General features: G+C 41.7%; 1 protein-coding gene across 1 annotated transcript; it reads right to left on the bottom strand.

The window, feature by feature from the left end:
* Nucleotides 1–330: 330 nt before the first annotated feature.
* LOC131428033 (uncharacterized) lies at nucleotides 331–1,669 on the bottom strand. Its single transcript, XM_058591674.1, has 2 exons — nucleotides 1,019–1,669; nucleotides 331–921 (listed from the first exon to the last, which is right to left on the bottom strand). The coding sequence occupies exons 1-2, from the start codon at nucleotides 1,667–1,669 to the stop codon at nucleotides 331–333; spliced, it is 1,242 nt and encodes a 413-aa protein (XP_058447657.1).
* Nucleotides 1,670–13,698: the final 12,029 nt, after the last annotated feature.

The raw sequence follows: 13,698 nt of genomic DNA, 5'->3' as shown, positions 1-13,698 counted from the left end.
TGCTAAGCCTGCCGATGAGGAGCGTTCGGCAAGGTCGTCAAGCTTACTCTGCATGTCAGAGCGCCGTTGAGCTAGGAGTGCAACGTCATCAGCCAATTCGAGGTCGTTCAGGTGCTCCATAGTTATGGGATGCCATAGCAGCCCACGGTTTGGTTCACGGTCAATCGCACCTACCAGGATCTCGTCGATTACGATGAGGAACAGTAGAGGTGATAGAAGACATCCTTGCCTCACGCCAGCTACGACCCGGATGGGTTCAGACAAGACCCCGTTGTGCAGAACTCTGCATGAGAAGGCCTCGTACTGCGCTTCGATGAGGGCGATGATTTTCTAAGGAACTCCCTTGCGTTTCAGGGCGTCCCACATATTTTCGTGATTGAGACGGTCGAAAGCTTTTTCGTAGTCAATGAAAACCAAATAAAGGGACTCTTGGAATTCATTGACTTGCTCCAGGATGATACGGAGCGTGACAATATGGTCCGCACAGGATCTTCCGGCACGGAATCCAGCCTGCTGTCGTCGGAGAGTCGCATCGATCTTCTCAAAGATCCGGGATAGGATCACTTTGTATAGAACTTTTAGAACGGCACACAGCAACATAAGGCCTCGCCAATTATCGCATATAGTCAGGTCGCCCTTTTTGGGCACCTTTACTAAGATACCCTGCATCCAGTCGACCGGAAAAGTTGCGGTGTCCCAGATATTACGAAATAAATTGTGCAACAGTTGAGCGGATGTCATGGGGTCTGCTTTGATCATCTCGGCTGATATGCGATCGACCCCTGGGGCTTTGTTCGATTTCATGCTTTGAATGGCCGTTTGTATCTCCAGCAATGACAGAACCTCGGTATTCACGACCCTAGGCTGGTCATTGCGAGATGATGGTGGCCTGGCTGGCACCTGGAAAAGTTGTTCGAAGTGCTGGAACCAGCGTTTAAGTTGATCAGTTAGGTCGGTTCAGGAATCAGAACAAATTGGCTCAAATGGCACGTTCCCCTTGATATTTGGAGATTTGTGCCTTGGTTAGCAGTTGACCAATCGCGTCTTTCACAGGCATTGTCGCATTCATCTTCGCCCCACTTAGGCGTCGTGAGATACAGTAGAGGAGACGAATGTCCCCGGTTGCAGCGGCCTTCTCTCCTTCGTCGGCGAGGGAGTCCGCCCACGCTCGCTTGTCCCGTCTACATGAGCGTTTTACTTCCTTCTCCAGAGCCGAGTATCGTTGACGGGCCGAATATATGGCTCCTCGGGTTTTGTATCGCTGTATTGCGGCTTTGGCTCCTCTTCGCTCCTCTATTTCCGTCCAGGTCTCATCAGTGATCCATTGCTTTTTCTGGGTGCGCAGTTCACCCAGATTATTCTCGCTGGTGGCGATGAAGGCATTATTGATGGCAGTCCATTGGTCTTCCACGCTGCCACCTTCCGGAATGTCTGCAGCACAAGTCTGCAGTTCCACAGTGAAGGACCTTTTCACTGTGGTATCATCCTTTCGGCTGATGCAGATGTGGTCAATTTGATTTTCGGTAAAGCCGTCACGGGAAACCCACGTGACCTTGTGAACCGGTCGATGGGCGAAGAGCGATCCCCCGATCACCATGTCGTTATTGCCACAGAATTCTGCAAACAGCTCTCCGTTTTCGCTCATTTCTCCGAGACCATGGCGCCCCATAATGCGCTCATAGCTCGAGTTATCGGATCCGATCTTCGCGTTGAAGTCGCCCATACAGAGATCATGATGTCGCCCTTCGGAATTCTATCTACGGTGGCACTGAGTTGACGGTACAAGTTCTCTTTGTTTTGCAGGTCGGCGGCATCGGTTGGCGCGTAAGTTTGGATTATAGTGAGGTTTCGAACCCTTGTTCTGAATCTGGCAACGATTATCCTTTCACTTATAGGCTCCCACTTCATAAGCGCAGAGTGTACCTGGGCGCTCAGTAGGAAGCCAACTCCACGATGCCGGGGAGCGTGTTCACCTCGTAGGCCAGAGTATAGCAGAATTTATCCCGATGGTATTCTGTGTTCTCCAAAGTTCGGCCAACGGACTTCACTGAGTCCTAGGATCTCAAGTTTCATTCGACGGGCGTTGTTGGCAAGTTGTGCCAGTTTACCCTGCTGGGCCCGGGGGAAAAACTTTCCATGTTCCTATTCGTGTCCGTTGTTTCGACCAAAGTTTAAGTTTCGGGAACAAGAGGTTGTTGGCCCAAGGTTCCCTATCCTCCGGGACGGGGCCGCCGTCTTAGGTAAAGCTTCCGGGGAAAAGCATTTCTTATTCAGCCGCTGGATGCCAGAACAGACGCTGTTTGATTCGCACCTCCTTGATGAATAGACGCTCGGTCAGTGGCGTCAGATTTGTTTCGAGTCCCACACCACATCAGGACTGGGCTAATGTGCTTCGAGCCGCACACGGTAGCATTCTTGAGGCCTGCTTGCGGATACATGCAGCTTTTAATAGAGGTTTAACAGAGCCCACTGCCAAACCCCACCACATCCTAGGCAGGCCGCGTAGCTCGCACCCCCTCACTCTAGCTGATGTCAGAAGGACAACAGTGCCCAGGCTACACTACTAGTTAAGTACGAAACCCTTAACTGGCGGTCAGTTGACATCGGAAGACCCGTGGAAGCGTGATAATTGGAACTTGTGAGGACCAGAGCTATGTTGGACGCCCCTTCCCAGATGTCAACTCACCATTTCGTAGCCCCTAGGTTTAAAAGTCATATTTTTAATTCTGGATTCAAATTCCGAACCAAAACTGAAGACCTAAATTCAGTTTCTAATCAAGAAACCAGTTCCGCAAGATTAGTTCCAGAATCCTGAATTGGAAATCAAGTTCAGTTCCAGGATTCAATCCAAAACTCAGTTCCCGAATCCAGATTCAGAAATTGAAGTGGTTTGCTTGTTATCCGTTTTTACTGCTGCTGGTTCAAAAGGCGACTGCTTGAAACGACGTCCGAGAAGCGACCAGAACGTTTGAGGCTTTATACCACGCAGAAGGTCGAGAAGCCCAGAAAACGATAGTATTGCTGACGAATCGCTACTTGGAAAAAAATGGTGACAAAGGACGCGGACGAAGTGTGCTCACCACCACCTCGTCCCAGTCAGCCGTTAAATCTTGTATGAAATATGGCCGCCGACTGCCCAGATTTTAAAGCTCGAGTAAAATAAATCAATCTAGAACAGGAAGCAAGCCCTATGAGGTTGAAACATTTGTTTAGAATGTTTCGGTAGCAGTGTCTTTGTTTGTTTGTAGGCGAAATATTTTTTCGAAAACAATTCTTTGAGAATTTTGGATGCCCTGAAAGGGACCGTTTAAAACAGAAGAATTTCAACGAAAATGTCTCTTGTTCGAATCGAACGGCACTCAGAACAAAACGATGAATTGAGTACGGATTGAAATTTCATTCCTTTCAAATGACTTTCAAACTTTCATCCCAGAAATCTTATCTGGGAACCCCCGCCGCGACTTGTGTTACGGAGAACAATGAAAATATGACACTAATCGTCGTTCAGTTCCATCATCCTCATCTTTCATCGTCTCGATCGTGAGCGACACACCTCGGATCAAGGTCCGCCTCCTACTGCCTGCCTCGTTTGGAGAAAGGCCGAGGCCCGCGGATTTCCAAAATGTGACCGTTCCGGAAAAAAACATTAAACTATTGAACAACGAACGATTGACATCGTATCCCCATCCGCTTTGCGTTTCACTAATGTCACTGTTTTTTTCTGCTTTATTCTTTATGCCGCTTGAATTTTTTTTTCTTTACTTTTTTGATTCGTTAATGTCATGCCAGTCAGCGTGCGATCGTTCGTTCCCCAAACAAAGTTGTTCACGAAGGCACCAGAGTTCCTGCTGGGGGTCGTCCGAGGAAAGACAGCAACACGAGACAATAAAACCATAAAGCACCACACCTCCAACAATTGGCACATAAATTATCATTTCTTCTGCTCTGTTCGGTTCGGTTCGGTGTTTATTATGCGGGGTTTGTTTTCGAGTTTTTCTCGAGCAGTTGCATTGGGCGGATGGCGTCATGGCCACGATCAATTTCCCAGATTGGCTCGACTGTTGTAGGGTTGTCTGAATGCCACGGTCACCCGAGCAAAGCCATTGGATCAGCCTGGAATCCGAGGGAACCCCCCTAGCCTGGCGGCCCAATCGAAATGGCGCATAGATCCCGATGCGATCGTTTGCTGAATCTTGTTTTGCCGTCAACGCGATGTCAACAGGAGGCACCCTCGTCGGGGTCCGCTAGAGCGACGGTGGTGGTAGGTGCGAAATGAAAAATGAACAATATATTTAAATTCAAAAGAAAGAAAGGACCCGAGCGAGGGTGTGGATCGCCACGGTGGAAAGTCGGAACGAAACATGCTGCTCCAGAACAATACTATTATAACTATTATTAGCGTAGATATTCTTCATTGTGATTGTGGGCAGTGCCGAAGCGAAGGCCCCGACGACGCGGGGTAACGGGGGATATCAAATTATCTTCTGCGCTATCCGAGGGAGAAAGAATGAATTGTTACGCCTGAAGTTCATAATGGAAATCGATTGGTTCGAGAGGGCCGTGCTGGAAGGTGGGTGGGTTGTTGAACAATGGTGTGAACGTTTTTCGTTTCCCTGTGCCAAACGGTCGTGGGTGGAGGCACTTTTGATTCGATACGTTGTCGAACAATCGGAGCTAGAGTGTATATCATTGTGGGAGAATTAATGACAACCGGAGAGTTGTGTTCATTTGTGTTTCTCGATGAATGGTGAATTGAATTGTCGATCGCGTCTTGTTTCTATCATATATTTTGTTTTTTTTTTAATGTTTTGTTTGTTTTAATCAACCAGATCGTAGTCTATACGAAAAGTTGATTCGCTTAAACAGAAAACCATTTGGCAGCGGTTGTTAGAATCCATTCAAAGTGAAATCGTGATCCTCGAAAACACTTGCTTTCACCTTGACCTAGATTCATTATGATAAGACCAGTAAGCTGAACTAGCTGGTTTTGATGGTCTGTCAATCATTTCAACCATGTAGGTAAGATGTATTGTATGAGCATTATTTAATTTCTGAATAAAAGGGGATTACTGTAAGACATGTTGGTGACCTTGAATTGAACAGTTCAATTAAAAAAATGAGTAAATAAAGCTCTGCTGGAAACCCCCATGCTAATATGTTTGCATGAAATACCGTACTAGTGCAAGACTGCAAGAACTTAGCAAAATAACTGAATGTAAAAACTGAGTAGGCGCTTTCGAAACAAACGGTTGTTGGAATCAAATTTATTTAAAAGGAGTTTTCAAACTAATGGCGTTTTCGTTTTTAATTTGCACTACACCGGTGCAGTGCTAAACTGAGGCATAAATAAACGAACAAAAATGCTGAAAACATAAACAGTAACCCTTGACTACAATAAACGATTATAGGGACGGGTATAGCGTGATGGGTAAGTCGATGCCTTTCACGCAGCCCGCCTGGGTTCGATTCCCAACCCCGCACATAGGGTCAGAAAGTTTTTCTGGCCCGAAGAGGCGAATGACATTAATGTTAAAGCCTCTATAATTGAAACAAAAAAAAATACAATAAACGATTCCATTGCACAGAGCTACACCAAACTTTTGATGAGTGCTACACCAGAGATATCGGTGCAGAAAAAGTGTAGCACTGGTGTAGTGCAATTGGCAAAAACGAACGGTTTCAGTGCAGCTTTCGCTACACCGGTGTAGTGAAATTCAAAAACGAAAACGACATAAGCTTCGCGTATCCGATAGTTGCATTCAGTTACTAAAATATTGATAATTAGGATTCTAATATTTCGCATTTCGCTAAACAAAGTCGTCTGACAATTATACTAAATCAAGTTTGTCGGTTATTTCGCGATAGATACGTAAAATAGTAACGTTATTGAGAAGATCTTGCAAACATTGTTAATCCTGAGTACGTTTTTAACCCTTTAAATTTCGTTCGTTCGAACAAGATGATCCTGATACTGTAACAAGAAGACCAGTGATTTTCGAACTGGTCTCTACAGCCCACTAGTGGGCATTAGCTCAATTTCAGTGGGTAGTAAACTCAAAATTGTTAACAGGTGAACAATGAGTCGCAAATAGTGGGTTTCGATACTTGAAAAATCTTTCTAAGAAAGACCCTGAGTAAAACGCATTCATGAAAAAGGGTGTAGCAGGGTTATCCATGCTTTTTTTGGGAACACTGTTCAGTTGAGCTTGTGTTTTTTACATACCGTATTTTTGCAGTTTTTAACCGTTTCCGCGTTAGTTTATCACTAAGTGTTTTTATCAGTGAATGACAGTATACTGTTTGATTTGAAATAAGGACAAATGAAAAACCCTTCTTAATCCACCTAGTGGTGTGATAATGCCTTTCTCTTCTTTCATAACAGTCTCATGAAAATATGTTTCATACTTTTATTAAATAATTTTGGATACTAATTTTGTCACCAATTGATTCAGATTGATTCGAGTAGTTCACAAAAGCATGCTTCAGTGTTTATGTCACATAGTTAGCATCATTTTTTCAAACTAGTGCTTGACATTTGCGTTGCCTATTTGTAATCAGTGATGCTAATCTAAAAAAAGCCTTCTTAGTCCACTTAGTGGAATTTTCATATATCTTGAAAAATCACCATAGGGGGGAATACATGAAATTTTCGAAATCGAAAAAAAATATTTAATGCCAAAAGGCTTAGAATTGCATGAAACGTCGAGATTTAGTGTCATCTCGAAAAATTTTTTTTGGAAAAATCGACTTTTTGGGACTTAGAAAATATAAGTCCCAGAAAGTTGATTTTTTCAAAAAAAAATTTTTTTGAGATGACACTAAATTTCGATGTTTCATGCAGTTTTAAGAGTTTCGGCAACAAAAAAAATTTTCGATTTTGGAAATTTCATGTACTCCCCCCTATGGTGCTTTTTCAAGATCGAAAATTGTCAAACCTTTACCACCGGGCAGCACCCCTTACGCATGTCTGATTTAGCTCAAATTTTGCATGAAGACATTTTTCGAGGTGCTTAAACTTTTGAGCACTAGAGCTTAACGAAAATAGAGGTGATCCCAAAATTTTGGCACCCTTATATATATACGAGCGGTAAAAATTAACGTGTTCTGTCGGTTACGTAACATATACCATCATATATCTGGAACCAAAAGTTACAACCATTTGATTTTCGAACTTGATCAATGGCCCGACAAATACAACGCTTTTTGTCGGTTACGTCACTTATACAATCATATCTCCGGAACCAAAAGTCACAGCCATTTGATCTTCCAACTTGATCAATGATCCGACATTTTCCGATCTCGTCGAACTGAGTTGAATGGTATATAACACTATGGGTCTACGAGGCTCCGTTCGAAAGTCGGTTTTTCCAGCAATTCTAATACCTTTCTATAGAGAAAGGCAAAAAGTATCGAAGCGGAGACCGCCGCGGTGGATGTTCCTGAGAATATAGCGCACATTGACACATTTTTCTTTACTCCCGTTATGATTATTGCCGCAGCGAAAAAGTTAAAACGATCGTTTTCGGCCGGACCAGATGGTATTCCTTCTGTGGTGTATAGTCATTGTGCTTCTGTTTTAGCTGATCCTTTGTGCACTATATTTAACAAATCATTTGAGCAAGGAATTTTTCCAGTGACTTGGAAGCAGTCTCTTATGTTTCCTGTGTACAAGAGCGGTGATCGTATTGACGTAAAGAATTACAGAGGCATAACGAATTCATCTGCTGCATCTAAGCTATTTGAAATAATTGTGAGCACATCTCCGTTTTCAAACCTATCTGGAGTTCCTCAAGGCAGTAATATGGGTCCACTTTTGTTTTTGCTGTTCTTCAATGATGCTGTTTCGCTGCTCGGTGTTGGTTGCAGATTAGTATATGCCGATGATTTGAAATTGTATCTTGAAGTTCGTTCTATCGACGACTGCATCCGGCTTCAAAATCTTCTTGATACATTCGTCGCCTGGTGTCATAGAAACTGGTTTATTGTCAGCATTGCAAAATGCCAGGTCATAACGTTCCACCGAATACTGAATCCAATTCTATTCGACTATGAAATTGATGGACAAAAACTCCAGAGAGTTGATCATGTTAATGATCTTGGTGTTTTGTTAGATGCTAAACTTACCTTCAATCTAAATCGTTCATCTATAATTTCAAAGGCAACACGGCAATTAGGTTTCATTGCGAAGATCGGGCGGGACTTCAAAGATCCACATTGCTTGAAAGCGTTATATTGCTCCTTGGTTCGTCCTATACTGGAAAATGCCAGCCTAATTTGGAATCCGTATCAGCTGGTTTGGAATTTACGGATTGAACGCGTACAGAAAAGATTTGTTCGTCTTGCTCTAAGAAACCTTCCTTGGAGGAATCCGCTTGAGCTCCCACCGTATCCCGATCGTTGTCGACTGATCGGACTCGACGCAGAAAAATTCAGCAAGCTGTTTTCGTGGCAAAACTGATTAACGGTGATATCGACTCTTCGAAGATTCTGTCTCTACTTGATTTCCGTGCTTCACAACGATCGCTGCGCTCCACCAGTTTACTGCAGCCGAGATTTCATCGAACGACGTTCGGGTATTACGAACCGATAACATCTTGTTTGAGGACGTTTGGCACTGTTGAACATCTTTTCGATTTTGGTGAACCAACTCACAAATTTTCGCAGAAAATACTAAGTTCTACAATATTATGACTTGACTGATACATATTCATTAAGACCATTTTATTGTCAGATGAATTTCATAATTATAAATAAATAAATAAATAAATATACAAACTGCCCCCGAACAGACCAAAAATTGATATACGCTGTTTGAAAGGGTTTATATTGGAGATGAGTTTCCCAAAATTTTAACCCTTCAACTGCCATATTGGTGAAGTTAAGGTGGTTCTTCTGACTTTCATTTTATTTAATGTTTTCAATAACCTCTCTAGCAAAAAAAAATTTGAAAAATCAGGAAGACACTTTTCTGATTTTTTTCAGTATTTTTCAAAATGTATTTCATGTTAAAAATATTCTTCAAAATTTTCGAATTTTTTCTAATCGCACTGACAATTTTGGTATCACTCTAGATTTAACATGAAAAATAAATCATTTATGAGTACATTACGCTGTGAATTTTTCAGATTTAAAAAAATTGTGGACGGGTATAATATCAGACTTTAAAAAATAAATCATTCGGAAAACCACGCGTCTCCATCAAATTGTCATCATCCGATGGAGACGCATGGTATTTAGTTCTAAAATCATATATCACATACCCTTAGAACTAAATACCATGCGTTTTCATCTACAACTTGAGATCAGGGCTTGAGTATTGACGTAACTAATAATGAAAAAAACATGTATTCCTTATGTTATTCACACGCGCCGACACGCCTGGCTCGATTTACCAAGCAATGATGCAGGGTATGCATTAGTAAACATGTGTGCCAATGGACGGTTGTAATTCATTTCTAACTTCAGTCTGTAAGTTTCGAGGTTAGCTATTAGCAGTCCTAAGAAATACTATAAACCAGATAGAAATCAAGTAGAAGCGCCTGCAGCAAGTCTTGAAGAGCCAAAATGATCGTATTAATTCGCATCGTCGATTTTCGATACAAACAACATGTTCTTTTCAACTTAATATTTTCAGTTTTTTGCTATTTTCTGAAAATTCCTTAGCTATCCAGTCAATAAATGTTCACTATCTTCATCGGAAACTAATCAGATTCGCCGAGACTAACCCGTTCGTCCTCCCTCTCATTTTCTCCGTCTTCCACCATCGTTTTGATCACTAAATAGATCTACATGCCGGTTCTAACCCCGTCGTTCGTCCACACTCACTCACTCCTCCCTCAACTAACCTTCTTCTTCCATCTTCATATCCACTTTTCTCTTCTATCTCGCCTTTCAAGTCAGCTGCTCTGTAATGATGTAATACTGTGTCATCAACTAGCTATAGGGTTAGTGGTTTAGCATTAACTGTTAGTTTTAATTGTTAGTTTTAAAAGTGAATGTATCTGTTGGATCATTGTAATCTGTTGATACAAAAGATGAGGAGGTTTTATGCCTGCTGGAGAGAGAGAGAGAGAGAGAGAGAGAGAGAGAGATTGCTATATTTAATCTCTTTCGGGCTTTTCCCTGCTCCCCAAACAAGTAAATAAATAAATAAATAAATAAAAACTTCTGTCAGGAATTCAGATCCAGAATCTGGGTCTGGGATCAGAACTCTTGCCCAAAACACACGAAAACCTATTTATTACTATCAGTAGGTCTATAATCCAGGTTCAAAAACTCTGCCTGTTATTGACGAAAGCCTTCTATCGTGCTGATAATGTGAGTTCTCGTCCTCTCTGGAGGACACCAATGTTATTGGGGGAAGAAACTAGTTTTCCTTGGCTCCTCTCTGGAGCCACCAATGTTATTGGCGTTAGAGACCAATTTTTTCTTGGCTCCTCTTGGGGCCACCAATGTTAATGAGCGAAGACTCTTTTGTAGAGTCACCAATGTTATTGACCGCAGAGATTCCTTTCTGCGGCCACCAATGTTACTAAGGGGTATCTGGATGAAGCCTAGTGTAGTTGTTTCGCAGCCGGATAGCTCTCGTAGCGGTCTATCCACCTTGAAATCAATTCCACTTGGGCTGTTTTCGGATGAGTAACAATTTCCCCCTGACTGCAGTGAATTGCAAGTGCTTTATTTTAACAAAATCTTAACTATATATACAAGTATTTTCCTTACAACAAATGTAAATGTTGCGCGACATTCACCGCAACATTCTCGGTTTTCCCTTTCTATCCCATTGCGGGATCCTAACTCACACTGATATCTAGCTATGTCAGCGCGCGCATCTAGTTTTACCTGCTTGTTTACAACGGTATTATTTACTTCATACATCCTGGTGCGCGGCTCAGACCGATGCTGTTTGTGTACATATTTTAGTCCTTATCGAAAGCTGAGCGGAAAGATTTTATTGCTCTAAATGTGGAAATTCCTATATTTGGCCCTAGACCCGCTTGAAGAGCGGCTTGTCTCGGCTTGCACACAAATCATAAATCTATACCTGCTTTATTGAGGTACTACAACCGCTTGAAGAGCGGTTTAGTTTTTGTTCATTATTTTCTTAATACTTTACAATGTCTAGACCCACTCTTTGGGCCATCGGATAAACCCCTGTGGTTTAATTATAACTGATATAATTGAATTATTAAACTGATATAATTGCATTACTAAACTGATATAATTGCATTACTAAACTGGTCCGTAACACTGCCAGTAGCTGATCCGGGGTCAGAATTCTGACCCAAAACCAAAGTCCAGATTGGAGATTAAATTCCGGAATTCAGATGCAGAATACATGTTTCAGGTAAAAAATCTCTGTCGATAATTTTGGTCCATAATCAAAGTCCAATTTTTAGAGTTCGAAATTCAGATCCAGACTAAGAATTTCGGGCCAGAATCGAAGTCCCGATGTTAGGTTCAGAATTCAGATTCTGCACTCAGATCACAAATTCATGTTCACAGGTTAGGTCAAGTTAATCATTTCTTTTCAATATGAGTTCTAATTATAGTACGGAATCCTGATATGGAACTCAGATCTTGGCTTGAAATCCATGTACATAATCCAGGACCAGATTCAGAGTCCAAATAAAGAATTTTATATCAGTTTCAGAATACGGAATTAGGATCCAAGGTCAGAATGCAGTTTCAGAACTTAGCTGCAGAAACCAGATATTTAATCATGCTTCAAAATTTTGGTCCACAATCCAAGTCCAGAGTTATGTTTCTGAATCCAGCTTCAGGTTCAGAATCTAAAATCAGGATCAAGTTCCAGGTTCACAATTCTGGTGCATACCCAGTATGTCCGTCAAATTTTTTGAGTAAAAATCTTATTTGGAATCCTGAATCCTGCTCCAGATTTAGAACCGAAACCTTCATCGAGAGTTCAAGCCAAGAAATTCAGGTTCAGGTCTATAATCCAAATCCATGCACAGTATCCAAGTGTAGATTTCTGCCTCAGAATCTTTGTAAGAATTCTGGTTCAAAAATCATGTCCAGATTCAGTATTCAGATCTAGAAACCTTGTCGGGTATCCAACTCCAGGGTCCTGGTTCAGAATCCTGGTCTAGGCTTAGAATCTCTGTCAACAATTTAGGTTCATGCATAGAATTGAGGAATCCTAGAGAATTCAGGCTCAGAATCCAATTCAAGCTTACAGTTCAAGTGCAAAATAGGTTCAAAGTTTAGTTTTGGAAACTCTGTCAGAAGTGCAGTAAACAGAATTCTGGCGGAGAATCCAGGGCCAGAATCTAGGTTAAGGTCTCTCCACAAACGAATTTCCAGACATGACAGTCACGAACTTTTGTTGGCGCACATCTACGGTCCTCCGTGAAACTGGCACCAATGGTAATAAATTGGTTGCACTGCTGAGTTCTCATCATCACATTCATAATGCAACTGTCAAACCGTGAGAACCCTTTCGATTCAATAGCTGATTTGTATATATTGAGATTTTATGGCACACTTTGATTGAAATGATAATAATGCAATTAATCTCGCGCTCCACCAAGCGGTGAGTGCGATCATTTTAGAAAGTACCGGGAACGAACCACATACATGTCTTTATTATTTATCTTTGATTGAACTATTGAGCAAGGTTTCTGGATCAGAATACAGAATCTGCACCTAGATTCTTGAAATAAATTCCAAACATGGATTCTGAATTTAGTACTTATATTCAAAACATGGATCTGGATTCTAGACCTGGAGCAAAGACATCATATTAACATAGCTCTCACATTTCCCGAACAAATCATTGGCAACAACATTGCTTTGCGAGCATGGCGCCCTCAAGCGAATCCGCATCGAATCTCGTACACAGAAGTAGGGGAAAGAAATGTCAAATTAGTGCGCGCCAAAATAGCAGCACTGCGCACCCATACAATGGACGTGATATGTTGAATGTGACACCGTGCGATGGCGTTGCTGAACTGAAGATTGATTTCGCTCCAAGCTGACAGGGTCTGCCTGGAGTAGAGACAAATGTAGATTGTGAGAGAGAGAGACAAAAGATAAATAATAAAGACATGTATGTGCTTACAAATATTAAAAAAAATCTGGTTCGTTCCCGGTACTTTCTAAAATGATCGCACTTACCGCTTGGTGGAGCGCGAGATTAATTGCATTGTTATCATTTCAATCAAAGTGTGCCATAAAATCTCAATATATACAAATGAGCTACCGAATCGAAAGGGTTCTCACGGTTTGACAGTTGCATTATGAATGTGATGATGGGAACTCAGCAGTGCAACCAATTTATTACCATTGGTGCCAGTTTCACGGAGGACCGTAGATGTGCGCCAAAAAAAGTTCGTGACTGTCATGTCTGGAAATTCGTTTGTGGTTCAATGTTCTAATCTAGTGTTCAGAGCCACAATCCAGATCTTGATATCGCTGAGTTATTACTGGGTGAGAGGACTTGAGAGTTTTTCTAACCATCATAGAACCAAATACTAACAATTGTAATAAACACAGTCATGCACATCCTTATCACCAAAGCTTGTTTTTTGTCGTAATTCACCCTGTGGAAATTCGTCGCTTGATAATCGCAAATGAACTGTTTGATTTAAAATGTTTTCGTTTTTGTCTCCCACACAAGAAATAGAACCAGAAATAGAAATAACTCGAACAATTACTTTTGAGCGAACTCTTTAAAAA

The sequence above is a fragment of the Malaya genurostris genome, chromosome 1 (genome assembly GCF_030247185.1).
Source record: "Malaya genurostris strain Urasoe2022 chromosome 1, Malgen_1.1, whole genome shotgun sequence".
In the NCBI taxonomy this organism is placed as follows: domain Eukaryota; kingdom Metazoa; phylum Arthropoda; class Insecta; order Diptera; family Culicidae; genus Malaya; species Malaya genurostris.
This window is presented reverse-complemented; position numbering and strand designations above follow the sequence as displayed.